This window comes from Myotis daubentonii, chromosome 11 (genome assembly GCF_963259705.1).
Source record: "Myotis daubentonii chromosome 11, mMyoDau2.1, whole genome shotgun sequence".
NCBI classification, from domain to species: Eukaryota; Metazoa; Chordata; class Mammalia; order Chiroptera; family Vespertilionidae; genus Myotis; species Myotis daubentonii.
In genome coordinates, this window is record NC_081850.1 from 20,901,937 (window position 1) to 20,928,625 (window position 26,689).

General features: G+C 41.4%; 1 protein-coding gene across 10 annotated transcripts in view; it reads left to right on the top strand.

The window, feature by feature from the left end:
• The window catches only part of SLC24A2 (solute carrier family 24 member 2), a 221,733-nt gene that overhangs the window by 72,133 nt on the left and 122,911 nt on the right, over positions 1-26,689 (top strand). For 6 of the 10 annotated variants that reach the window (XM_059656556.1, XM_059656551.1, XM_059656554.1 and 3 more), the window contains exon 3: positions 5,662-5,775. The exons of the other annotated variants lie outside the window; for them this stretch is intronic. In XM_059656556.1, the coding sequence (XP_059512539.1) occupies positions 5,662-5,775 (114 nt within the window). The remainder of the gene's footprint in view (positions 1-5,661; positions 5,776-26,689) is intronic. 10 annotated transcript variants of the gene reach the window in all.

The following is a 26,689-nucleotide window of genomic DNA, read 5'->3' on the forward strand; positions in this document are numbered from 1 at the left end:
CCCCCCCCAAAAAAAATAATGACAGGTATTATTTTGATTCATGTATTAGAGATATGTATGTATATTATATTTTTAGAAAAGTAGGATCATGCTGGCTATAGTTTATAGTAGTACCCTGTTTTCTCATTAGCATTTGATGATGATAGTTCCCCAGGTCATTAAGTAATCTTTAAAAACTGCCTTATATAACCTAATATCACATGAACATAACCTTAACTTAGTTACACATTTACTTACTGTTGAACATAGATATCATTCCTGGTTGTAAACTATTACTCATCATGCTGCAATTTGGGAATCTAAACATAAAATTTACATATCCAAAAGCAGTACATGAAAGGGCCAATTTCTCCACCTGGAGTGTTGTTATTTTAAAACTTTTGCAAGATTGATAGCTGCAAAAAATGTCTTTTAGTTTGCATTTTACAGATGGCAGCCAAGTTGAACTTGCTTCCCCCTGTGTACTTGATCAGATGTTCTGATCCACACACAGTACCAGGTTTGTTTCTGTTCTGCCACAGTCCTCAGAGACCCAGCAGGAGGTAGAAGATGATCAAATATTAAAATAACTCCCCGAACTCCTACATCAAGCCATTTGCCAGCATGAGAGTGTCAGCACCTCCAGACAGGAATGGAGTGTTATTCATCTTTCTTATTCCCAGTTCCAGGCTCTGAGCCAAATACCTGGCAGATTCTCGATACGTTCGCTTAAACCATTGCAATAGAACAGGTTCTTATTTCAGATTTCTAACTTGCTCTGTGACTTTCAACAAGTTAGGTCACCTTTCTGTGCCTCCATGTCTTCAACTCTAAGTGAATGGAAACGTGTTGTGACATGCTGAGTGAACTAAATGCTAAAGAAACGCTGCAGCTTCCATACAAAATGTCTCTACGTGCGTGGGTGCATGTCCCCGAGGCGGACTCCTTTCCGCCCCACAGAAGGTGGCCAATTCCATGTGTATTAGAGACTCAGGCGTACAGTTCCCTCCCACTTTTTGTGCTGATGGACTGTGGTTGGAGCCCATTTCATTTTGTTCCTCTGCCTATTCTCAGAGTCTAGCAGAGTGCGTGGCCCATAGGAACTACCTATGAGGAATGAAGAAAGGAAGGAAATCATTAGTGATCAGGGTATGGGTGAATGGAAAATTAGAGCTGGATGAGATCATCCGAGAGGTCCTCTTCTTGGTTACTGTTTTATTTTTGCAAACATTATGTTAGCACCCTCGCCTTAGACGCACTTGCTAGAATAAATGTAAACAACTAGCCAGGTAAATTTAATTTGATAAAAATTTTCCATATTAAAACATTTTTATTCCTCTATGCTTTGCTTTGTTGTATTATTGGTCATGGCCTTCATGTTTATTAATAAAGAAGGATAGATTTTTCACTTTTAGAAGAAGTATGAAACCGTTATTAGATTACAAATTTATTTTTCAGATGAACTTTGTAACCATATCAAAAGAATGGAGTTATTGTTCCCACTTCCAAAGCTAATTTATTTTTTTCATTTTAATTTTTAATTTAAGTATAGTTGGTGTACAGTATTTTATTAGTTATATTAGTTTCAGGTATACAATATAGTGGTATGATATTTTTAACCTTACAATGTAGTGAGTACTTATGAAGCCAATGAAAACTGGGAAGCATAAATTGTATTCTTTGAAGACCTTTTTTCCCCTAAAAAATGAACATGTTTATTTCAGTCTACTAAATATGCATGTTTTTAAAGTTTTACTACTTGGTATACAATCTACAGTATTTCTAAAATTTAAGGAAATTAAACAAATCCTTTCATAACTTTTCGTGTATCATTTACTTGTGTAATTAAAATGACAGACTTCTCATGCTTTTCTCAATTCCCAACTGATTTGCCTAGTTAGAAGAAATTAGTGCCAAAGAAATAAGGCATTTGTTATATAATTGCAGAAGTTATTACAATTTTAAAAGCCTTTGATACAGCCACTTATCTGAGGGACTTAATTCACTGATGAGACCTTAAAACATTGATAAACATGTTTTTAAATTTAAACATGTTTTTCAATTTCTTAGCATGTCTATTTTGGACTACAACTGTTAAATGCCAAAAATATACTGTGTTGCCAGATTATTATGACCACCCCATCAGTACAAAGAAGTGAATTAGTTATGCAAATAATAATAATAAAACCTTGAGAGTATTTGCTTAGGAAGTTTTCAATATTCAGCATTTTTGGAAGTGTCAATGAAGTACTGATGGGGTGGTCATAATAATCTGGCCGGTCATAATAATCTGGCCACTCAGTGTATACTCATTTTCTCATCTTTAGTAATTCATAATTTTCCCCAATATGTAGCCTACACAGCATTTAGTATAAAATAGCTGGACATGGCATGTAATTTATTGGACCTATTATAATACTTTTGACATTTCAGGTTTTATCTCTGGCTCGGGAGGGAATGGGAGGCAACTGATTGATGTTTCTCTCTCATATTGATGTTTCTCTCTTCCTCTCCCTTCCTCTCTCTAAAAAGCAATCAAAACATATCCTCTTTGAGGATTAAGAATAAAAAAAGTCAATAAGGTGGCTTCAGTCTCCTCATGCAGTATTGTAGTTTACCATCAAATAGCATTAAATTACAGTCCGACTTTTTCAAGCATGACTCAAAGAAAATCTAGTAGGCCATTGTTAGTGTCTGTAACGTTCAGATGGGAAAAAACATTCTTGAAATCTGCCTTTCAAAGTCTATTTTCAAGGTTCAGGTTTCAACTCTTTTACAACTTTTTAGAGATAAGTGACTTGTTTCTGATTAATAGGATTTTCCATGAAGCCTGGAAAGAATTTTAAAACTGTACTTTTAATTATGTGTACATAATTACCATTCATTGATGACCTAAGTTTGTCCTAAGGTAGCCACTGCTTTTAGAGATGGGGAAATGCAGTGAACTCCTTGGTCGTTTTTCATTCCTTTCTGGGGCCAGGAGCTAATAATAGTGCCCGTATCTCTTGCAACAGGCCCACAGTTGACTGTTTTACTCAGCTTCCTAATTCCAGTACTTGCCTGCAAACCCACGGTCCTTTCGAGTGTCAAGCTAAGACTTTGGTCCGAGCAGAGAGGAGGGGCCGAGGAGGGGGCGTGGAAACAGCCCTAAGCGCAGGCTCCCGGGGTAATTCTCAAGGGAGGAACTTTTTTTTTTTAATTAAATATATTTTATTGATTTTTTACAGAGAGGAAGGGAGGGAGATAGAGAGTTAGAAACATCGATGAGAGAGAAACATCGATCAGCTGCCTCCTGCACATCTCCCACTGGGGATGTGCCTGCAACCCAGGTACATGCCCTTGACCGGAATCGAACCTGGTACCCTTCAGTCCGCAGGCCGACGCTCTATCCACTGAGCCAAACCGGTTTCGGCACAAGGGAGGAACTTTTATCCTCACATGTGGGGTTTCTGACTTGAAGTCCAGTACTTGTTCTATATCCTGGTATTTTGCAGTGAGTGGCATAAATACCACTGTGGCACTTGAAAAGATTTTAGGTGGCACAACAAACATTTTAATGATTATATGCTGACTTTGACATATACTATTAGTCAATATACAAGTATATACGATATACAAGTATATACTATATACAAGTATATAACTTGTATACTAAACCCATGATTTCTCTAAATTTATTACCTAGAACCATCAATGAGGTATTTAAGTGAAGGAAAAGTGAATCCACTTTTAAAAATCATTAGGTTAGTAATAATACAGGTAGTCTAACTGAGCCACACTGGTGAGGGCTTCTCTTTATTCTTTTAATTACATGTTTTAGTTTCTCTATAGTTAAAATATGCCAGTAGTAAAAGATAAGACATGGTTTCCTTTCTGAATTGTAAGGAAAAAGATGCTTTATGGATTTTGTGACTTCAATGGAGTAATTGCTTCTCATCCTTCTAATTATTCTATTGGCTTTATTTTTCTTCATAGCACTTGCCATTATATGTCACTATCATACTTACTATATTTATTGTCTCTTGCCTCCACTAGGCTGTAAGCTGTATGAAGTAGAACTTTGTATTCTTCATGTAGTCTCCCAAGCACCTAGCAAAATGCCCAGCACATAGAAGGTGCGCAGTAAAACATTGTTAAATGAATGTTGATTAGTGACTAAACTTTACAATTACCAAATCCTCTCATTTTTCAAGCTCTACCCATCAGTTATCAGATCTGAAAAACACATACTTGTCAGCCATTTGACTTTTAGCCTGGTCACTTAACCACATAAGCTCTTACAGTTTATGTCTCTGTGTATAAAATGGAGATACCATCAACTCCTGGGGCATTTATGAAAGTAAATGAGGTGACATTCATGAAAGTATTGATCTCTCATTGTAAGCATCTATGTATCTATCCATGTGTCTGTCTATGTTTGAATTAAACCCTGTGGCACAAGATCTGACCCATAGTAAGAGAACCATAACTATTTATTAGCTTATTCATTTTTTATTAATCAATTTTACTACAAAAGTGATTATTTCCTTTCTAGTCATTGGTGACCCTATCTAAAACCAAGGACAAGTAATCAATAGATGAAAGCATTGCCTTTAAATGCCTTCACTCTTACCTTTTTTATATCTACAATATGAAGAGGTTTAAAAACATGGTGTTCTCCCAGTGAAGTACATTTAGAGGCCAAAAATAGAACAGTACATTGAGAGACTGATAAGCACTAAAGTTGTCTTTTCTGTTCCTCCTAAAAAGTCAGTTTTGTTTTTTAGATGCTTCTCATATACAGAAAACAGTGTTAGAAAAGGGACGCATTTGAGTTTTAAAAATATGATTTCTAAGGCACTCTTTATTTTCTCTCCCTCCCTCCACCCTCCTTCCCTCCCTCCCTCTCCTCCTACCTTCCTTCTTTCCTAAACTCTCCTCCCTCCTTTCCTCCCTCCCACTCCTCCTTCCTTCCTTCTTTCCTTAACTCTCCTCCCTTTTTCTCTCCCCCCCACCATTCTATTTGCAATCACTTTTAGATTATCTTTCAAGTTCAGATTTAACAGAAATGTATTGGCCTGCCTTAGGGACCCAGCATCTTATCAGCAACCTTTTTGTATGTTCCCTCATTTTGGTTCTGCCACAATACAACAAAAGGGGGACATGATTCCTTCATTATGCAGTAAAAGAGACTGAGGCCTAGAGCAGTTATATGATGTGCCTGAAGCCACACAGGTGGTAAACCAGAAAGCCAGGGTGATCACACCTGGGTTTTCCCCACTCTAAATTCAAGGCTGTTTTCATAGAGTATTAGTTCCATACTCTAGACTAAAATGGAATTTTTTATTTTGCCCATTTAACAGCACCTTTCTTCATTAAGATTTCTACAAGCTGAACAAATTGATTTGCAAGTTATTTATAGAAATCATTTCACCCATCACTGAAAACGGTCTTTGCAGAGCTTTTCAAAAATGCACAAAAATATTGCGTGGCAGTTTAATGAAATAGAAAAAAAGAGAAAGAATTATTGGAAACTACCGAGTGTTTATGCATAAACACAGGAAGACATACGTGGGGGCATAGAGACGACTCCCCACTGCACTGCCGGGGCTAACTTTTAAGGAGCGTGGGCTTTTTTCATCATTTTCCAGATCCTCTTGAGGCCAGGGCTCCTGACTAGAGCATTTGTCACTCAAATTACAGGGCTCCAAAACAGTCCTGGAACTGGGGTGTTCAGCAAGACAGCTGAAAGTAGCAACTGGTGGGGACCTGAGTCAGACTCAAAGAAGAGAGCAACAGTCAAAGCCAGAGAATATGGTAAGTCTTCAAGTCGCGTGAAAAGGTCAAGGGAACACCAAATAGGAAGTGAGCCAGGAGATGGAAACTTTGGAAGCTGCAAGGTAAGTTGAGAAACATGGCCTGGACCACTTTGGACCAGTTGTTTCAGAATGAAGAATGTGACCAGTGTGAGGAAGTCAGAAGCCATTGCCTGATGTGGCTACCCTAATGGATTTCACCTTCCACATGAATCCCTACAGTTTAATAATGGCTTATAAATCTAAGTAAAACCTATGTACAGATGGGCAAGTACCATCCCATTTTACTCATCCCACACTCAAAGCGGAGTGAGCTGGTTAAACCACCCAGACTACCATGAGAGAGTCAATGTGGAACCAGGGTAGAACCCAGCTCTGCAATGCTGTCATCTTGTTGTCTTCAGGGATGGATTTTTTTCCAGCTTTCTTATTACATGCTCCCCTAACCATTTGGCTTTCCTAATGGGAGGACCCATGTTCAACAAGTCTGTAAGGATCGCAGCACCCGGATCCCAAATGTTTATGGTCGCCTCCACCTGTCAGATAGACCCAGGGTTTCACCTTCCTTGGTTTTTTAGTGCTGATGTGCTCAGTAACAGTATGGGTTTGCAAAGTGCTGCTCCCCCCAGCTACCTGTACCCACTGTATGAGGACATGTGGGCTGTCTCTCCCTGATCATCATGGAAACTTGCTTTTGATCATTCTGGCCAAAAGACATCATCAGGACTTCCCGAACGGAGGTTTGCTCTAAGGATGTCACCCTGGTTCCAGAGGGAGACCCCACTGGGGAGGGGTTCCTCTTCCCTTTGGTGCAGCATCCTAACTTCCATGGGGCAGATCTCAGTTTCTCTTAGTGCAGCGGTTCTCAACCTGTGGGTCGCGACCCCTTTGGGGGTCGAACGACCTTTTCACAGGGGTCGCCTAAATACATCCTGCATATCAGATATTTACATTACGATTCATAACAGTAGCAAAAATACAGTCATGACGTAGAAATGAAAATAATTTTATGGTTGGGGGTCACAACATGAGGAACTGTATTTAAAGGGCCAGAAGGTTGAGAACCACTGTTTTAGTGCAAACCACCCAGTTGATTCAGTCTTTCTCCTCGGCTTTGGAAACTTGAGTAAATGACACAGAAACTGGAGGAAAAATCCTTGAATCTGATTTGGCCCCATAGGGTGACTGCCCATCAGTTTCTGCTTCCCAGAATCCCAAAAGAACCAATGCCGATTGTTTCTAGACATTATTCTTGACTTTCTCTTAACCCAGTGAGTTCCCCCATTTCTTTCCAATGAATTTCCATCTTCACATTAGCCAGAAAGTTTCTTTTCTCTGTAACCAGAGAATCCTAAGGGCTACCCTCCAAGGGGAGATGGTGAGTAGTCAGACACAGGAAGGAACTGCCAAGAAGCAGGAGAAAACACATAGGTGTGAGGAGCCCATATAGCCCTGGTGTCTTGGGCATCAGATCATAAACAGCTTTCTTAAGTGTGCTCCCCCCAAATGTTCCTAAATGCCCCCATTTAACCTCAGGAAAGCCTCCCTGTCTGTATAAATTCCAGTTCTGCTTGCTCTCAGCTGCATTTCCATCACCCTGTGCCGTGGTCCTTGCTACTCAGAGGCTCTAATTGGAAGCCTCCAATTAGTAAAAGTGGGAAAATGAACTAAGCATTGTTTAATTAATGAACTCTGGTTGGCCACATCTTTCATGAAAAAATAAAAAGCATTTCTTGCAGATTTAGCAAAACACTTAGAGCACAATTTCCAGGCAGGATACCGACTGCTGAATGTGTAATGCAGGTCACTTGATCAGAATGGCTTCATGTGACCAGGCCAAGTGGCCATCACCTTCTCTGGACCATTCCATTTCCAAAAGAACAGTGAGCTCAGCTCCTCTGTGCCCTTCCAAACACAGCTCAGCATTCATGCCATCTCCCTGGAACCTTCTCAATTTCAGGAGCCGAGGGAATCACTCCTCGCCCTTTGCTCCAGTTGCACTCTATGCATGGACACCTGTGTTCCTCACTCTCCAGTTTTGTAATGGCTCATGTCCATCCATCTTTCCCACTAGCCTGTAAACTCTTCTCTCAGTGTTTTCACCACGGTGCTTACTATGGTGTCTGGCATACAGTAGACATTCAGTAGTTAATATATTGTTCTTTAAAGTGATTTGCTCCCCTCCCTGTGGCAAATGCCCTGCACTAGAATTTTATATCAGCCTCACACTAAAAAAGAGGGTTGTAAAGCTGACTGTTCATTGTGGGCTCCTTGCTTTACTGCAACCTTAGCTCATCTGCATTTTTTTTTTTTTTAGAAACAGCTGTTTTCGGTTTGGTTCGGTTTTGTTTTTTAATCCATCTCACTCCAAGACAGTACAGCCAATCAATACAGATATAAAGTAGAAAGAATGGAAAATGGACGTAAGCCATTACTTTTTCTGTGGTTTCCCTTTTGGCCCTGTTTTCAAAAACCTTTCATATCTTCCACCACCTGCTAAGAATAAGTACAAATTCGTTTAAACAGTTACATATTTTAAGATCAACTAAATGAGTCTCTTTGATCCCAATTAACGATGCCAGGCTCATTCTTAAGGTGCATTTGTGTTTGCTTCTGCTGTGTGTGTCCTGCTCCCTGCGCTGCTGACGTGTCACACCAGATAATGTACCGGTGTGGCATGGAAATGGGCCTTTCCTTCAGGGTATTCTGCATCCTCTGTCCACAGGGGAAGCTGTTCCACTTGTGGGGTGTGATATTAAAGTGCGTTTCCCTTTGGCATTTTAGTTAAAACTTATAGGAAGGATAACAGCTATAAAGAGAGGTTTGCTATTTGAGGAAACTGGTATCTTTCTTCCTTCTAGTATTCATTCACAATTTAATTCATTCTGGCCCATTGGGGTTTACAGAATGGCCCAGGTGTTTGCACAGGGCTACCTAAATTTTGTGTGCAACTGTCTGCTACCAGTACGGAGAAGAATGCTGAGTGACACTTCATGAGTGCTGCTTTAGACGCTGAGAAGCTTACTCCAGGCCCAGCAAACATTTCGGGATAAATATTTATCACTGCAAGTCAGCATTGTTAAAGTTAGAATCTCACCTCACATAAAGCACATCCATGATGCAGGATAATGAGCTTTAGAGGCCCCTGTCTAAGGTCCCAGTTCCAATTAGTGTGTGCCAGAGAGAACTGCATGAGAAATGTCAACAGCACAATAAAGCTGGCGGATTGGGCAGGAGAAATGATGATAAATCACCCTAGCAGAACCCATCAATCAGGGCCTGTTTCTGTTGCATGAAGGAATTGTTTTGGCAAACTAGTATTTGTCATTCCCTCGGAAATATTCTGCAAGCATAATGTACTATTTCACAGTAGAAGGTTGACTGAATGAGTCTCTGGAGAATACAGCTAAATGATCTCCCCACTCAATAATCTGTAGATCATCAATATGTGTTTGTGATGTTTGTGCTAACTGAGAACAAAGATACTAGCCAAACATCCTATTGTTATATCAGGGGGGCTCAATTATTGCCCACCCCCTTTTTTTAATGGTTGTGCTACATAGAGAGTGTCTTGCCTCCAAAACTTTTATTAGCTAAGCAGTAAACAGGGACAAAGGAAAATGGAGATAGCAAAATCCCTGTGAGACCCAGTTTCTCCTTTGGACCATGGGTGGTTTTCTGCATTGTATCCCAGACTCTAGCTGGGTCAAACAATAATAATTCCTGCCTTCTTGGAGATTACCTTCTAGAGGAGGAGTTCAGAAAGTAAACAATATAAAATGAGTAAATTAGATAGTATGCTAGCAGGTGAGGGGGCTATAGATGCACAGTATCTCAGCACAGAGCAGGTACTGAGATCCATTGGCTATCTGGGGTAAAAAGCATTCTAGAGAGGAAGATCAAGGTCAAGATCCTGAAGTGTAGTGGAAGAAACATGAGCAAGAACAGATGAGATCAGAGAGGAAAGGTGGGGGTGGATGGCCCTTATAGATCTGGAGGGTCTCACATTTGCAGGACCCTGTGGTAATAAGAATGACACCATTTATTATGACACTAGAGGCCTGGTGTACGAAATTCATGCTCGGGGATGTGTGTGTGTGTGTGTCCCTCAGCCAAGCCTGCACCCTCTTCAATCTGGGACCCCTCGAGGGATGTCCAACTGCAGTCGGACATTCCTCTCACAATCCAGGACTGCTGCCTCCCAAACGCTCGCCTGATTGCCCCTAACCGCTTCTGCCTGCCAGCCTGATCACCCCTAACCACTCCCCTGCCAGCCTGATCAACACCTAACTGCTCCCCTGCCTGCCTGATTGCCCCTAACTGCCCTCCCCTGCCGGCCTGGTCACCTCTAACTGCCCTCCCTCCCTTGCCAACCTGGTTGCCCCTAACTGTCCTCCCCCGCAGGCTTGTTCCTCTCCAAATGCCCTCCCCTGCAGACCTGGTCCCCCAACTGCCCTTCCCTGCAGGTCTGGTCCCCCCCAACTGCCCTCCCCTGCAGGCCTAATTGCCCCCAACTGCCTTCCCCTGTGGGCCATCTTGTGGCAGCCATCTTGTGGCCACATAGGGGCAGCCATCTTGTGTGTTGGAGTGATGGTCATTTTGCATACTGGGTGTGACTAATTAGCATATCATGGCTAATTAGCATATACCTCTCTTATTTGTGTTGGAGTGATGATCAATTTGCATACTGGTCATGACTACTTAGCATATCTGGTCATGACTAATTAGCATATCTGGTTGTGACTAATTAGCATGTCTGGGCTAATTAGCATACCCCTCTCTTATTATATAGGATGCCATGTCCCCAATGGGCTAGGTACCTTGCAAACATATCTCAGGCTTCCAGCAACCCTATGAGGAAGGCATTTTTATTTCTATTTTATAGATAAGGCTGTTATGGAAGTTCAAAAACACTTGGTCTAAGAGGTAAACTTGGGGATGGGAAGGAGGAAACAGGTGAAGCAATGATCTGGGAGATGAAATCACCAGAATTCAGTGCCTTTTCAGACCTGTGCAGTGAGCATGAGGCTCTTGGCATGACCCCAAGCCTCTGCTGGATGCTGGAATGATTAACCAAGAAAGGAAATGTGGAGGAAAGAATGGGTCTGGGTGGAGGAGTAGAAAGGATAAATCACAGTGCGTTTCAGTTTTGAATACTTTTATTTTGAGACACTTGAGGAAAATACAGAGGGTAGTAAACAGGTTGGATAAGGAATGGCTTTTGCAAGATCTCTGTCCTTATTTTTGTTCTTAGCAGTTTCTTCCTTTTATTATGATTCTTAAGATTTTAGTTTCTTGCTTTAGCTGGTTTGGCTCAGTGGATAGAGCATCAGCGTGCAGACCAAAGGGTCAAGGGCACATTCCCGGGGTTGCGGCTCGATCCCCAGTAGGGGGCAAGCAGGATGCAGCCAGTCAATGATTCTCTCTCATCCTTGATGTTTCTATCTCTCTCTCACTCTCCCTTCCTCTCTGAAATCAATAATAATAATAATACATTTTTTAAACAAAATTTAGTTTCTCTTTTTATATGATAACTCATTTGGGTTGTTTTTAAATAGCAGGGAAATCGAGTTACTTCTCACTAGTAGAGGCATCTAACAAAAAAAGAACAAAGATTTATTAGTATCTCAGCTGAAAGAACAGATCTCAATTCTACAAGTGTAGAAGTACCTGATCTTTATTAATTTGTATAAAGTGTTTTATTTTATATATTCTAAGAAAAGAATGAAATTATTGTTTGAGTAGCTCTGAGAATGCGCACATAAATAGCACCTGTCATGGTGGACACACTGTACTCCCTAATAGATAAAGTGTCCTGGACAAAGAACAGAGCCCCACTTAGGAGCCATTCACTGTCTGAAACCATGAAAGGGCCCACGTGGTGTAACCTCGGGGGAAAGGACGCGATGTCCTGCATTGAACAAAACCGAATGGTTTCCTTTGCCCTTTAGAGGAAAAAAATCTGGTAGGGAAGAGAAAGTGCTTATTTTATTACTGGTACATGCTGTTCCCATGAATTGTTGGAAATAAATATATACTCTCTACACTGCTGGGCTTTAATTCATTTACATTCCCTTTTTAATCAAAAATTTTAAACCTCTGCACTAAAAATGATGTATCCTGTATAGTTCCATGAACGCAGCTAAAAAATTATTTGTTTTGAGACTTGGACCTACACTGGTCCTTAACCACTGTAGACCTCAGTTTCCTCACTTTTTTTTTACATTTAATTGAGGAAACAAAACAAGGTTTCCTCTACCTGATTTGGAAATAATGGGACTTCTTAAGATGTGCCATTGAAGGTTCTGGGGAGAAAGCATTCTATTATAAAATATTTTATAAAAACTAACCATTTATTATTTGCTTACCGTTGAATGCATTTAAGTCCTATCATTATCCTCACATTTCACAGATGAGGAGACTGAAGCCCGGTGAGGTTAAATGGTTTGCCCAGCATCTCATAGCTGGTGTGTTTCCGTATCAGGCTCATGCCTACTTTTGCCTGAGGACCTTAAGAGAACTCTACAACCAGTTCATTTCAATTTGAGTCTGTCAAGGCTGCAGTAGACTGTTTCCTTCTTCTCACAAGGACACCAACACCACCCAGGCCAGAAACCTGGCTTCACAGGTGACATCCCCTCGTGCTAATCCCAAATCCAGTGGGTTGGCAGTCATTGATTTCTTCTCATCCCCACCGCCTCCACATGAATCCAAGCCACCTCACTTTCTCCGGGACAGCAGCAGCACTCCTAAACAAAACCCCTGCATCTGTTCTTGTGCCTCTCCAATCCCCTTTCCCCCACAGCCATGTTTTGACAGATTATGTCATTCCCCTGCCATTGCCTCGCACTGGCTTTCCTCAAGCACAGGTGGGTCAGATACCAGCAAGAGCGAGAGCCTGCAGTGTCAACAGCCACACACCAGGCAGCCTCCATGTTCTGGGAGGAGGATGGTGTATCTTTAAATCGGAGAACTGGGTGTTTGAATCTCAGGTGTGTTGGTTTTCTAGGGCTGCCATAACATAGTACCACAACTGGGTGGCCTAAAACCACAGCATTTATTCTCTCACATTCTGGAGCCTAGAGGTCTGAAATCAAGGTGTCAGCAGGACCATGCTCCCTCCATAGGCTCTGGGGAAGAACCCTTCCTTGCCTCTTCCTACCTCCTGATGGATGTCAGCAGCCCTTGGATTCCTTGGCTTATAGCTGCATCACTCCATCCCCTGCCTTTGTCTCCATCTGGCCTTCTTCTGTGTGTGTGCCCTCTACATCACAGTCTCTCTCCTTATAAGAACACCCTGATCCAGGATGACTTCATCATCACCTAATGACAGCTGCAAAGTCTCTATTCCAAATAAGGTCACGTTCGCAGGTACCAGGGATTAGGACTTCAGCATATCTTTTGTGGGGACACAATTCAGCCCAAAATAGCAGGTTTGCCCCCTGACTTTGCACTTCTTTGAACTTTGGATTTCTCACTTATATAACAGGAATACCAATATCTAATTTGGGGGGTTAGGGTGAACAATCATTGAGACAACACATGTAAAGGACTTATCACAGTACCTGTCTCATAGAGACCACTCAGTAAGTGGCAGCTATGTTGATTCCAGACTTCTTCCTTTAAAAATTCCCTGTAAACTAATCTCTAAGGGTACCAAAGAACGTGCCATTTAAAGAACCCCCACACCAGATCCCTTGTAAAATAGAGCAAATAAGTGTCCCTAATTTATGTTTTTATTCTGACTTCTGTATGTTAAATCTCCTTATGCTAGGAAACATGGGCTTTCATACAACAAAACAAATTGCAAACTCAAAAGGTTGGTTTACCCGGGGATGCTAATCAGACTAAGCTCGCAGAGAAATCAAATGAGGAAACCCATCCAACCTCCCTACCAGGTCACAACCCTTCAAGGGGAGGAGCCACAGTGCCCAAGATGGCAGATGCTTCTAAGATCAGCCCTGACAGTCTGTTGCTTCCAGCTGTCCGGCTGCTTATTAGAAGGAGAGACTAGATTGTGTGTGTGTGTGTGGAGGGGGGGGGGGGCGGAATCTGCCCCTGTTTGCAAATTCAGATCCACACCCCAGCGCTCTGCCCACTGCCAGGTGTGTTGCCAGCAGCTTTAGTGTCTTGAGGTTGGTCTCAGCAGCCCTGGGATTCCCTGTGATAGCACCGACCAGCCTGCCAGACGTGTATGTGCAACTGGGTGAAGTCTAGGCAGACTCCAGGACAGAGGGTGGCAGAAATGCTTTATAAGAGAGAAGACGAGACTCAATGGAGAAGCGGGATGGGCACAGGAAAGCTGTTTTTTGCTCTCAAAAGCTGGAGTTGGCCCTGCCCTCTGACAGCCTGGCTGCCTGTGGGATGTAGAGCCAGGGCCTTCCCTGCTCTTCTGATCCAGCCCTGTGTCCCAGGGAGCCTATTCTGTTGCTGGGTCAGGACGCATCTCCTGTTACTACCCTTTATGTTTGACAAGCTGGGGAGGAGGCAGGTTATCCTGGTGGGGAACTGAGAGAGAAGAGATGCCTGGCTGCGTGTTGCGCTTTCCTCTCCCATCTGTAAAAAGAGTACAGCTGTGCTAGGCCTTTTGTGAAGCCATCAGAAGGCTATTACTCTAGAACTTTGTTGTGAGTGCAGCACCAGCACAAATACCAGCTTTGGGGACAGATCTGAACTCACATCTCTCCTCAGGCCCTCACTAGCTATGTGGCCTTGGACAAGTCTCTTGACCTCTTTGAGTCTCTGTTAATTTCTCTGTGAAATGAGGGTAATGATATTTCCCTTGCAGGGTTGTCATGAGGGTTAAATGAGATGGCATAAGCAAGTAAAAAGTGCTCAGTGAATGTTGGATTCCATCTTTCCCATTCCCCTTTCCCTTCCCAGGGTATGGGCCAATATATTGAACACTTAGCCATTGACCTGCTTTGCAGGTAATAAATTCCGAGTATATCCTATGTCAGAAGCCTGTTTTCTTTCAAAATTATAAAGATAAATTGACATTTTATTTAGCACATATTATGTAGTTCCTGCATTGATTTTTATAGGTCTGGGTGAAACCGGTAAGACATGGAACACACACACACACACACACACACACACACACAATTCATAGGGCAGTGACAGAGACCAATGAGCAAATTAATTGTGAGAATGCAACATAAATCCTGATAAAAGGTGTTCAGAAAATAGGCATTAAATTTGATTGAGAAGTGGCAGGGGACAGGTGCTTTTTGAGAACAGTTGTTACTTTTTAAAGAAGTGGAAGGAACATTCGGCAGAAGTAAGCATGTATCAGGACGAGACATGGAATGGACTTCCAGGCTTAGGGACTGCCGGTAGCTCAGTGTGCTCTGTGGGAGAATCAAAGTGTAGCCCTTGGTCTTTGCTGAGTGCTTGTGATGAGCTGAGGGGCTTGCGGAGGAGAGGTTACTAACACCAGTTCTAGAGACCATTCAAACCAAACAGAACAGACATGAGTGTGTGACTCAAGGAGAGAGAACTTCAACAACAAGCCTTTAATTCCTACCTCGAGCCAGTCCCTAAGCTTTTCCTTATTTATATATCTTCTGATAAAAATTATATATATTGAGTGTGTACAACTTAATGATTTGATATATGTATGCATTGCGAAATGATTGCTACAATCAGCTAATTAACATATCTCATAGTTAACCTTTTTCTAGTGCGATGAGTGCACCTGAAATCTACTCTCTTGGCATATTTCTAGTGTTTGATACAGGATTAAGTATAGTCATCATGCCTATTCTTGTTACTTTTTTAATATGGCGACTAGAAAATTTTCAATTACATGTGTGGCTCACATTATATTTCAGTTGGAAGCGCTGGTCTTGAGGTTAGAAGGTCTTGGTGTGGGGCGACAGAAGGACATGGAGCTATAACTCTGCTGTGGGGAATGAGCAGAGATCAGATGCGCATCGGGAAAGAGACGGATTTTCCAGGAGAACGATGAGTGTGCAGGCACCAAGGTGCAATGTGCAAGGTGTATTTAGGGAATAGTGAATAGACTGTCTGGATGGAGCAGGTGAAAGACAATGGTATTTCAATAAAATGACATGTTGTCTAACTCAGAGGTGTCAGTAGGCTTCATATGGGTAATAAAAGGAAGAGGTGTCCATCACTGTCAGTAATAATGGAAAATTACAAAAAGAGGTTCCCTGATTTTCCATTGTGGATGGTTTTGTAGTCCAGGATTGCCCTAGAGAACATTAAAATGCTATCTCGTGATTAAAATGTTGAAAAAAATGAAAAAGTTGATTATTCTTGTCATGCCTTTTATTTGAACTTTCTCAGCCTAATGACTTCTTGGAGCTATAAATAGAAATGTGTTCAAGGAAGATATGGGTGAAGTCACAGGTGACAGATCCCTACATGAGGCTCTTAGGATCATTAAGAAAGGCTCTAATCTCTCCTGATGGTGTCCTGTGAGACAACTAAATAGGTCCTTCAGTGACAAGAAATACTCAGCTGAATTGATCCAACATGGTATTTTTTTTATTCTTGCGTTTAAAGTACTTAGAAAAACTATATCCCTGGACATGATGATTTGACAATTGCTGACTTTTCCTTAATCATCCGAAGGATGATAAAACAAGATCCTGCCTTGGTCCTGTGTTGAGTATTTTATCTGTGTAGTTTGTACAGAAATCTTTATGGTATTTAGGGATCCATACACTACAAGAGGCGATGTGGTAGGGCTGGTCATTAGGGGGAATGTCAGTTGAATAATAAATACATGGATATGAAAATATATGCCATGGATAAGTTACTTTGTTGTATTAAATGAGGAGAAATTAAACCAAAGTGCTCATAATGGCAAGATTTTTACCCTGTCTCTCTTGCCTAGCAAACCCATGGAATCACATAGATGGAGTTCCTCATGGCAGAGGAAGGCCATTAATCCCATATGCAAAGTTCTGCGAAAATGTTCTTGAGCAGGATCGTTAGCTGATGGGCTCTCATGTACTAGCCACATCCCAGGGGGCCAGAATTACTGCATGTCTCTGCTTAGACCTGAGTTCCACACCTGGGGGTCGCCATTTCGCAGTATGTTCCCCTTTAGGAGAATACAAAACCTCTCTAAGCCTTGACTCCCTTACCTGTAAAATGGGGTAGTAACAAAACCTGTCTCACAAGAGTGTCATGAGGACTACATGAGCCCTCTGTAAAGTGCCCAGTGCCCAGGGCTTATTATCTTGATGGTGGTGTTGGCTGTGCAGGGGTTTCTAGTATAAGCTTTCCTTGTATAAGAGGAATCAGGAAGAGTTTTTTTCAGATGAAGTACTTTGAACCCAAGGTTTCCAAATATTCCAGTTCCTAACACAGTGGTTCCCCTGCTGCTCCATCGTAAAGCATGACTCATTCTGAAAGAGAATGCTTTTCGCCTCTCTTTCCACCTCTTAGCAACTCCCTCACCTGTGCTTCTCAGGAAGACTTGGAGCTGCTTCCCCTTTCTCGCTTCCACTCCTGGCTGGAGAGATTTTTTAGGACTCTGTCACTTCTGGGTGGAGAACATTTTAAATTATTTCAAGGGAGAATTGATGTGTTTTCATTGGTGCCCCAAAGCAAAATTCGCTTGCATTGATCATCAAGAGAAGGATCGATGCAAGCAGGAGGATAAATATAAACACACCGAGATGTAAGGGTTAAGTCATCACTAAGAACATTCTCCTCCCACCCCCACCCCCCAGTGTACCTGCTTATATGAATGAGTCACTTCTACTAAAAATAGAGGCATCCTTAAGAAATGGCAGAGCAGTAATTACTCAGACAGCAGCTTCCTCCACCTGCTTCCCTGGGCCTGGAACTAGGATGCATGAAGACAGAGGCTCTGAGATGGTTCGGAGGGTAGAACAATCAGAGAGATCCGCTGTGACAAAGGAAAACTTTCAGATCTATACCTTTCATCTGTTTGCTTTATATTTCTTTTTTTTTAATCTGGGAGAATTGCAGCTTGCAGAGTAGCCAGCCTATTTGCATTTAAAAGGGACTTGGTCCCCCTCACAAGTCCCTGCCTGTTCACCTTAAAATTGGAGATAGTGTCCTGGAGCTTTAGGCTTTGATAGTAATGAAGGTCAGGACCTGAGCCTCTGCCTGGCTGTCCTCTGATGGTGTTTGTGAGAAGTAACGAGCATATTTGAAAATCCTGAACCCCTACGGACACTGGCTTCCACTTGTCCCATCCTGGGTATATTTGTGCCTCTTCAGGAAATCAGTTTACTCTTCATCATAGCTCAGCCACTTAACACAGACCCAGCTAGTCTAATAGCAAAAGATCAGCCATGCCATCAACACTGAAAGCAGTCTGCAATACTGTGTTCAGACCACATGGCATAAAGGGACATAATATAGGCACTATATTTTACCTTAGGAAAGTCGGGGACCCAGCAGAAAACATGTCTTACACCCAAAATAAGTAATTGAGAATTTAATGAAGTGTCTGTTTCCAAAATATTAGATAGGTGTCATGGTTTCCCAGGGATGCCAGAACATAGTACCACAAACTGAATGGCTTAAAACAACAGAAGCCTATTGTCCTATAGTTTTGGAGCCTGAAAGTCTGAAATCAACGTGTCAGCAGGGCCATCTTCCCTATGAAAGCTAAGGAATTCTTCCTTGCCTCTTCCTAGCTTCTGGTGGTGGCCAGCAATCTCTGGTGTCCTTTTGCTTGCAGCTGCGTAAATTGAATCTCTGCCTTCATTCTCCCTACCTGTCTGTCTTAACATGGCCTCCTTCTTATAAGAACACCAGTCATATTAGATTAGGGACCATCCTACTACTTAACCAGTTACACTCACAATAACCCTACTTCCAAATAAAATCACATTCAGAGGTCCTGGGGGTTAGAATTGCAGCATATATTTTGGGGAGGAACACAATTAAGATTCAAGGAAACAGTAAGATTCAAGGAAGCACCTGGGTCCATCTGTTGCCTTAAGGTACAAGGGACAGAGGGTCCCTGGAACTCTCTGATACCCGTGGCTGTAGAAAAAGGACTACATGATAGGAGTTGAGGCCTTAGGGAGAGAATTGCAGCCACTGGCAGTGGACAGCCAGACAGGGAGGGAGCAGGGGAAATAAACATTCTGACCTCTGTCTGTCTCATCTCAACCTCTGATCTCCTGGATCTGCTGCTGGTACCTCACGTTGATTGATTCCAACAGGGAGCCCAAGGGCAGAAGCCCACTGTTGCATTCCCTAAAGGTTGGCATCCTACAGCATGGAGCTGGGTGAAGACTAGATATTGGAAGGGCAATTAGCATAGCCTGTTAACTTCTCCAAGCCTCAATTTACCTCTCTGTAAATTAGGAATAATAGTGCCTACCTCACAGGCTTGCTAGCTTGGTGCCCAGTACATAGTAATCGCAAATGTTAGCAATTGTTTTATTATGAGTTCTGGTTATATTCAAATGACCCAACTTCCATGCAGCTACCTTATGAATCTGATAAATATGAGCAGTATAGGAGTCATGTGTATGAATGGACACAAATATTCACACAAGTCTTTTTCCCCACAATGTTCTATGATTTTTTGAGTCATAAACCCAGATGAATGTTGTTCAACACCTGGGACCAGTACTGGCCAGAAGGCAGCTTGGACAAAGGTTGGGATAATTTCCATAATGGAGATAGGGCCAATAGAGTGTCCGATGTACAATGTTTTGGTAGAGCTATGACTGGTACCCTCAGGAGCTCACAGTCTAGCAAGACACAGGTAACTCACTGCAAGTAGAAATCAATTAGGATTTAAGACTGATAAAAAAAAACAAACTGATAGTTCTGCAGTAGGACATCTGAGAGGATTTTGTGGAAGGGTTAATGTTTGGGCTTAACCTTGAAAAAAAAGTAGGATTTGGGCACCTGGAGACTGGGGACCAGGGGAAGCAACAGACTAAGCAAAGTCAAAGAAATGGGACTGCCCAGAGACTACACAGAACATGAATAAATCTGGTGGCCTACATGGGAGTGTGGATGGAAAGATACAAGACATCAAAGAGGATTATAGGGGTTATGAGACTAAAAACAGTAATGATAGTAAAGAATCTAGAATACCCAGCTGAGTTTCCACTGAGAGCATAGCACTAAATGTGTGACAGATATTATGACTCTCTAGGTCAGTGTTTCTCAACCTTCTGGCCCTTTAAATACAGTTCCTCATGTGTGACCCAACCATAAAATTATTTTTGTTGCTACTTCATAACTGTAATGTTGCTACTGTTATGAATCATAATATAAATATCTGATATGCAGGATGGTCTTAGGCGACCCCTGTGAAAGGGTCGTTCGACTGCCAAAGGGGTCATGACCCACAGGTTGAGAACCGCTGCTCTAGGTCATAGCAGTCATTCCCTCATGTTCTGACTGTCCACTGACTCTCTTCACTCCTCAGGACAGCCCTATTTCATAGGTAGTTGTTTCAAGGTCCTTCTGAGATTGACCTGAGACTATATCCTGGAGTGAAGAGAGGCAACTCTGAGAAGGCAGCAGTGGCTCCAACCACTGCAAAGGGGGGAAACCCAGTGCCACCAGCCAACAAACTGCACACAAAAACCAGGTGCCCAGGAGTGGCAGGAGCACCAGAGGGAGAGTCACCCTGGTGGAAGGTAGCCCCAGAAACAGAGAGGCCCCATAGATCAGTGTTGGGAAGATGCCAATCCCTGAGGAGGTGGGAGAGGGTGGATGGTGGACACCAGGGAAGGGACTCGGTGTCACCTGATGGGTGACAAGTTCTAGTGGAGTGCACCCAAAGAAGTTGAGGGGAGGGAGCAGGTGAACAAAGAGAAATGGAGGCATTTCAACCACCACAGTTACAAAGAAGTGGGAGGAGAAGAGGATGGGAAGTGCAAAGAGATCCCAGCTACAAATCAGATTTGAAGAGGCAAAGGAGGCAGAAAGCAAATGCAGTGATAAGAAGGAGGAACATAGGAGCTTTGTGACTCTGCTCTGAGGGCTCTGAAGGTGGGAAGAAAATATGGGAATCTTCCAAACAGGAAAAGTGAGAGTCTGGGAAAAGACTGAAGGTTTATCAATACATGAGGATGGAAGATAGGAAAAGGATTTTAGAGAGGGTATTTGGAATCAAGTGGTAAGAAGAGATTTGAATGAAAAAAAAGAGACTTGAGATAGAAAGTGAGGCTCCACAATAAAGATTTTTAGACTGACCAAAAACAAGAGATCATCCTAGGGGTCTGAAGGCCAACATAAATAGGACAGGTTGTGAGAGGTGCAAATAAGGGATAAAATTAGACCAGTGTAAGGTCAACAGAACAATTTAGACTTCCCAGGTATAAGTTTTTACTTTTTCTATTTTCCTTTTTTATATTGGTTGTAGTCTTGGTAACCGCAAAGACTCTGTATTCTGTTCATTGTGGCAGCTTACATAGCAATTTGACTTAAATGGAAGCTCTCTCTATGGAAATGATCCATTCCCCAGTTTCAGAGAGAAACACAATCCAGTTCACAGCATTGACGCTGACAGTCTGAGGACTTGCACAAACAATTCTGAAAGAGCCCACTTGTCATAATTACAGACCCAGCTTCCGAAATCCAGCGGGAAAAAGTGATTCAGGCTCTGCAGGTGCAGATAGAACTTGTGGCCACCGTGATCTTTTTTTCATAATCAACTATAGCTCCTTCAGATCACTGTTAAAAATGTGGTTTTCAGCCCTAACCAGTTTGGCTCAGTGGATAGAGCATCGGCCTGCGGACTCAAGAGTCCTGGGTTCGATTCCGGTCAAGGGCATGTACCTTGGTTGCGGGCACATACCCAGTAGGGAGTGTGCAGGAGGCAGCTGATCGATGTTTCTCTCTTATCGATGTTTCTAACTCTCTATCCCTCTCCCTTACTCTCTGTAAAAAATCTAATCAATAAAATATATTTTAAAAAAATGTGGTTTTCAAGCCACTGTGTTCCCCTCCCATGTCCACAGAAGACATCACTGCACAGTCCCAGTGAGCCCAGCCTCTCCCAATGAGCCCAGCCAGGTGTAAAGGAACTCAAATTGTTCTCAGCACAGCACTCCAGGTCACCTCCACCTGCCAACTTTAATTGCCAAGGAAGTTGAGACCCACTTGCCATCAGCCTTTGGCAAGTCTTTACTGTGCTTCTTAGAAGAAGTTTGTATGCTGCAGCGGGAAGGCCGGGGAGGGTTGGGGGGCAGGAGGTAGGGGGGTAAGAGATCAACTAAAGGACTTGTATGCATGCATATAAGCATAACCAATGGACATAAGACACGGGGTGATAGGGGAGGCTAGGGGACTGTCTAGGGCGGGGGGATAAAATGGATACATATGTAATACCCTTTGTAATACTTTAAGCAATAATAAAAAAAAATAAAAAAAATAATAAAACAGTGTTTGTTAATAAAAAAAAAAAAAAGAAGAAGTTTGTATGACTGGAATTAGTATCACTGGGAAACTCTGTAAGTCTGTAGTGAAGAAAATCCTTCACTAATTAATGCAGTAACTTGAGGCCATGTTACAGATGTGTGACACCCTCGGTTTTATCCAGCCACATCACTGAACAAGAGTTATGAACAATTGTGTTTTCCAGATAACTGAAACCTGTTCACTTCAAGTGCCATTTCTGATGGAAATCTTTCTAAGGAACTCTCATTACACACTCCCTGGCTTGTGAAGCAGAGTACATTAGATACAATTTAACCTTTCCTTTTTTTGAACATATTTTAAAATATTTTGTCCACTTCTACAGGTGTCTCAGAAGACATTTTCCTCTCTTCCTATTAGCTCTTATATCTGTAGAATGACCTCAAGGTCAGCTTCTGGTGGTTGCAATCTTTTGTGGTTCTATATAAATTTTTGGAATAATTTTTCTGTTAAATACAGCATTGGTCTTGTTAGGGATTGTGTTGAATGTATAAATTGCTTTGGGTAGTATGAGCATTTTAATGATTTAATTTTTCTTTATCCATGAACATGGTATATGCTTTCACTTATTTGTATATTTTTAAATTTCTTCACTGTCCTATAATTGTCCAACTACAGGTATTTTACATCCTTGGTTAAATTTATTCCTAGTATTTTTTGGATTATGATACTTTACTGAATTCATTTATCTGTTTTAGTAGTTTTTTGGTGGAATCTAAGGGTTCTTTATACACAGTATCATGTCATCTGCAAATAATGACAGTTTTACTTCCTCCTTTCCAATTTGGATACCTTTTATTTCTCCTTCTTATCTGATTGCTGTGGGTAGAACTTCCAGTACTGTGTTGAATAACAGTGGTGAAAGCGGACATCCCTGTCTTGTTCCTGGTCTTAAGGGAAACACTTGTAGTTTTTGTCCATTGAGTATGATGTTGGCGATGGGTTTGTCATATATGGCCTTTATTACATTGAAGTATATTACCTATATTTACACAATGGTTGCTGTATTTTATCAAATGCCTTTTCTGCTTCTATTGATATGATCATGTGCTTTTTAGTCTTCATTTTGTTTATATGGTATATCACATTAATTGATTTGCAAATATTGTACCAACCTTGCTTCCCCAAATAAATCCCCCTTGATCATGGTATATGACCTTTTTAATGTATTGCTGTATCCGGTTTGCTAATATGCTGTTGAGGATTTAAGCATTTATGTTCATTAGGGATATTGGCCTATATTTTCATTCTTTGCAGTATGTCTGTCAGGTTTTGGAATTCTGGTAACGCGGGCCTCATAAAATGAGTTTGGGAGTGTTTCCTCTTCTTGGAGTTTTTGGAATAGTTTAAGAAGGATCGGTGTTAGTTTTTCTTTCAATGTTTGGTAAAAATCACCTGTGAAAGCATTTGGTCCAGAACTTTGGTTTGTTGGGAATTTATTTATTTATAAATTTATTTTAGTCTTATTTGAGAGTATTACAGATGTCCCCCTTTTTCCACCCATTGCCCCCTTCCACCTGGTTCCCACCCTGCCCCAGGCCTTCACCACCCTATTGTCTGTGGCCATAGGGAATGTATATATGCATACTAGTATAAATTCTTTGGTTAATCTCTTCCCACCCTCTTCCCCCCTTCCCTCTGAGATTCATCAGTCTGTTCCATGTTTCCATGCCTCTGGTTCTATTTTATTCATCGGTGTATTTTGTTCATTAGATTTCTTGTTCATTTATGTTGATTTTTAGATACAATTGTTGACAGATATGTATTCATTGCCTTTTTATTGTTCATATTTTTTATCTTTTTCTTTTTCTTCTTCCTCTGCTAAAAGAATACCCTTCAACATTTCATGTAATACTGGTTTGGTAGTGATGAACTCCTTTAGCTTTTTCTTGTCTGTGAACCTCTTTATCTGACCTTTAATTCTAAATTATAGCATTGCTGGGTAGAGTAATCTTAGTTGTAGGTCCTTGCTATTATTCATCACTTGGAATATTTCTTGCCACTCCCTTCTGTCCTGCAAAGTTTCTGCTGAGAAATCAACTGACAGTCATATGGGTACTCCATGTAGGTAATTAACTTCTTTTCTCTTGCTACTTTTAAGATTATCTCTTTGTCTTTAACCCTTGGCATTTTAATTATGATGTGTCTTGGTGTGGGCCTCTTTGGGTTCCTCTTATTTGGGACTCTCTGCACTTCCTGGACTTTCAAGTCTACATCTTTCACCAGGTAGGGGAAGTTTAGCTTTTTCTTGTCTGGGAAGCTCTTTATTTCTCCTTAAATTTTAAATCATAGCCTTGATGGGTAAATAGTCTTGGTTGTAAGTCCTGCTTTTCATCACTTTGAATATTTCATGCCAGTCCCTTCTGGCTTGAAATATATCTGTTGTAAATCAGCTGACAGCCTTACTGGGAGCTCCCTTGTAGATAACTAAATGTATTGTCCTTGCTGCTTTTAAAATTATCTTTGTTTTTAACCATTCCCATTTTATATGATATAGGTTGGTGTGGGCCTCTTTGCTTCATCTTGTTTGGGACTCTCTGTGCTTCCTGAACTTGTGTATCTTTTTCCTTCACCAAGTTAGAGAAATGTTCAATCATTATTTCAGCCAAAGGTGAACTAAAACCAGGTGAGCTGCCCTGTAGTAGTAGTTGCATTTTACTGGTCAGATATTGATACAGGGCAAAAAAGGTGGAAAGAATGGCATGAACAGAAGCAGAAAAGAGTAGGCCATGACATGTCATCTTGCTCACTGTGCCTTTTGCATAGTAGGGGCTCAATAAATATTAGTTAAAGACTTCAATGGATGAATGAATCATTGAAACTAGGGTTATAAGTGATAAAGGGGAAAGACTGAAGTCAAGGACACTAGTTTTGAACCGGCATAAGGATTTGAACAAGGGTTATTGTATTAGATTCCTATAACCGCTGTAACAAATTGCCACAGATTTTATGACTTAAAACAACACATGTTTATTACGTTAAAATTCTGAAGGTCAGAAGTCTAAAATCAGGATGTTGGCAGGGGTGTGTTCTTTCTGGAGGCTTTAGAGGAGACTTCGTTTCTTTGCTTTTTTAAGTTTCTAGGGGCTGAACTGCATTTCTTAGCTATTGCCCCTTTGCCCATCTTCAAAACTCATCACTCTAACCCAGGGGTGGGCAAACTTTTTGACTCGAGGGCCACAATGGGTTCTTAAACTGGACCGGAGGGCCAGAACAAAAGCATGGATGGAGTGTTTGTGTGAACTAATATAAATTCAAAGTAAACATCATTACATAAAAGGGTACGGTCTTTTTTTTTTATTTTTATTCATTTCAAACAGACCGGATCCGGCCCGAGGGCTGTAGTTTGCCCACGGCTGCTCTAACCTCTGGTTCTGTAGTCACACCTTTTTTTTATTGTTATTAAGCTAACTCTATTACCTTCCTCTTATCATGACCCTTGTGATTACATTAAACCTGACAAATAATCATGATAATCTTCCTATGTCAAGATTTTTAATTACATCCACAAAATTCCTTTTGCCATATAAGGTAATAGATTACTGAGGTTAGAAAGTTCATGGACATCTTGGGGATCATTATTCAACCTACCATGCTAATATCAAATTCCAACTTTTTTTTCTTTCACCAAACAAAAAGCCAGAAACTAGAGGAAGTACCCTATCATCAAAACAAATAAAAGTGAGAATATAATAATCAATAACCTCTAATCACATGCATATTAAATATGAGGTACTATTAATCAGCTTTAGATTTAGAGATTCAAAAGATCTGGAATTTCTCTCTAGGCACAAGGATATTTTGAGAGTAATCTTAAGGAACAAAGTACTATTATGCCACGATGGGTTAAGAGGCATTTTTAAAAACATATACTTTATTGATTTTTTACAGAGAGGAAGGGAGAGGGATAGAGAGCTAGAAACATCGATGAAAGAGAAACATCGATCAGCTGCCTCCTGCACACTCCCCACTGGGGATGTGCCTGCAACCAAGGTAAATGCCCTTGACTGGAATTGAACCTGGGACCCTTCAGTCCGCAGGCCGACGTTCTATCCACTGAGCCAAACCGGTTAGGGCAAGAGGCATTTTTATGTTAACCTTTACAGAACATATTGACTTCATGAATTGACTTTGAAAATTAATAAAATAAAATAAAAAGAGTTTTTGTAACCAGGAAAAACAAAACAAAACCAGGAACAAAGTAATGTGGGTATCTCCTGCAGTCAAGCTGTTTACTTGTGGAAGGATTCACTGGCATCTGCTCACAAAGGACTGCCCAAATGGGAGAAGGCAACAAAGATTCATAAGGAGAGGAAACCTGATTACTCTTTGAGAGAAATAACTATGGCCAGAGATGAAAACTAAGTTATAAGAATAAGCAGAAGGCCCTGGATTGCTCCATAGGAACACCTGTAAGAAATAGGAAAAGGCAGGCACTTCCCAACATACACTATCATTAGTTCAGTGATCTCATTAATTTTTTAGGGCTCATTAGCTTGATGCCTCACTCT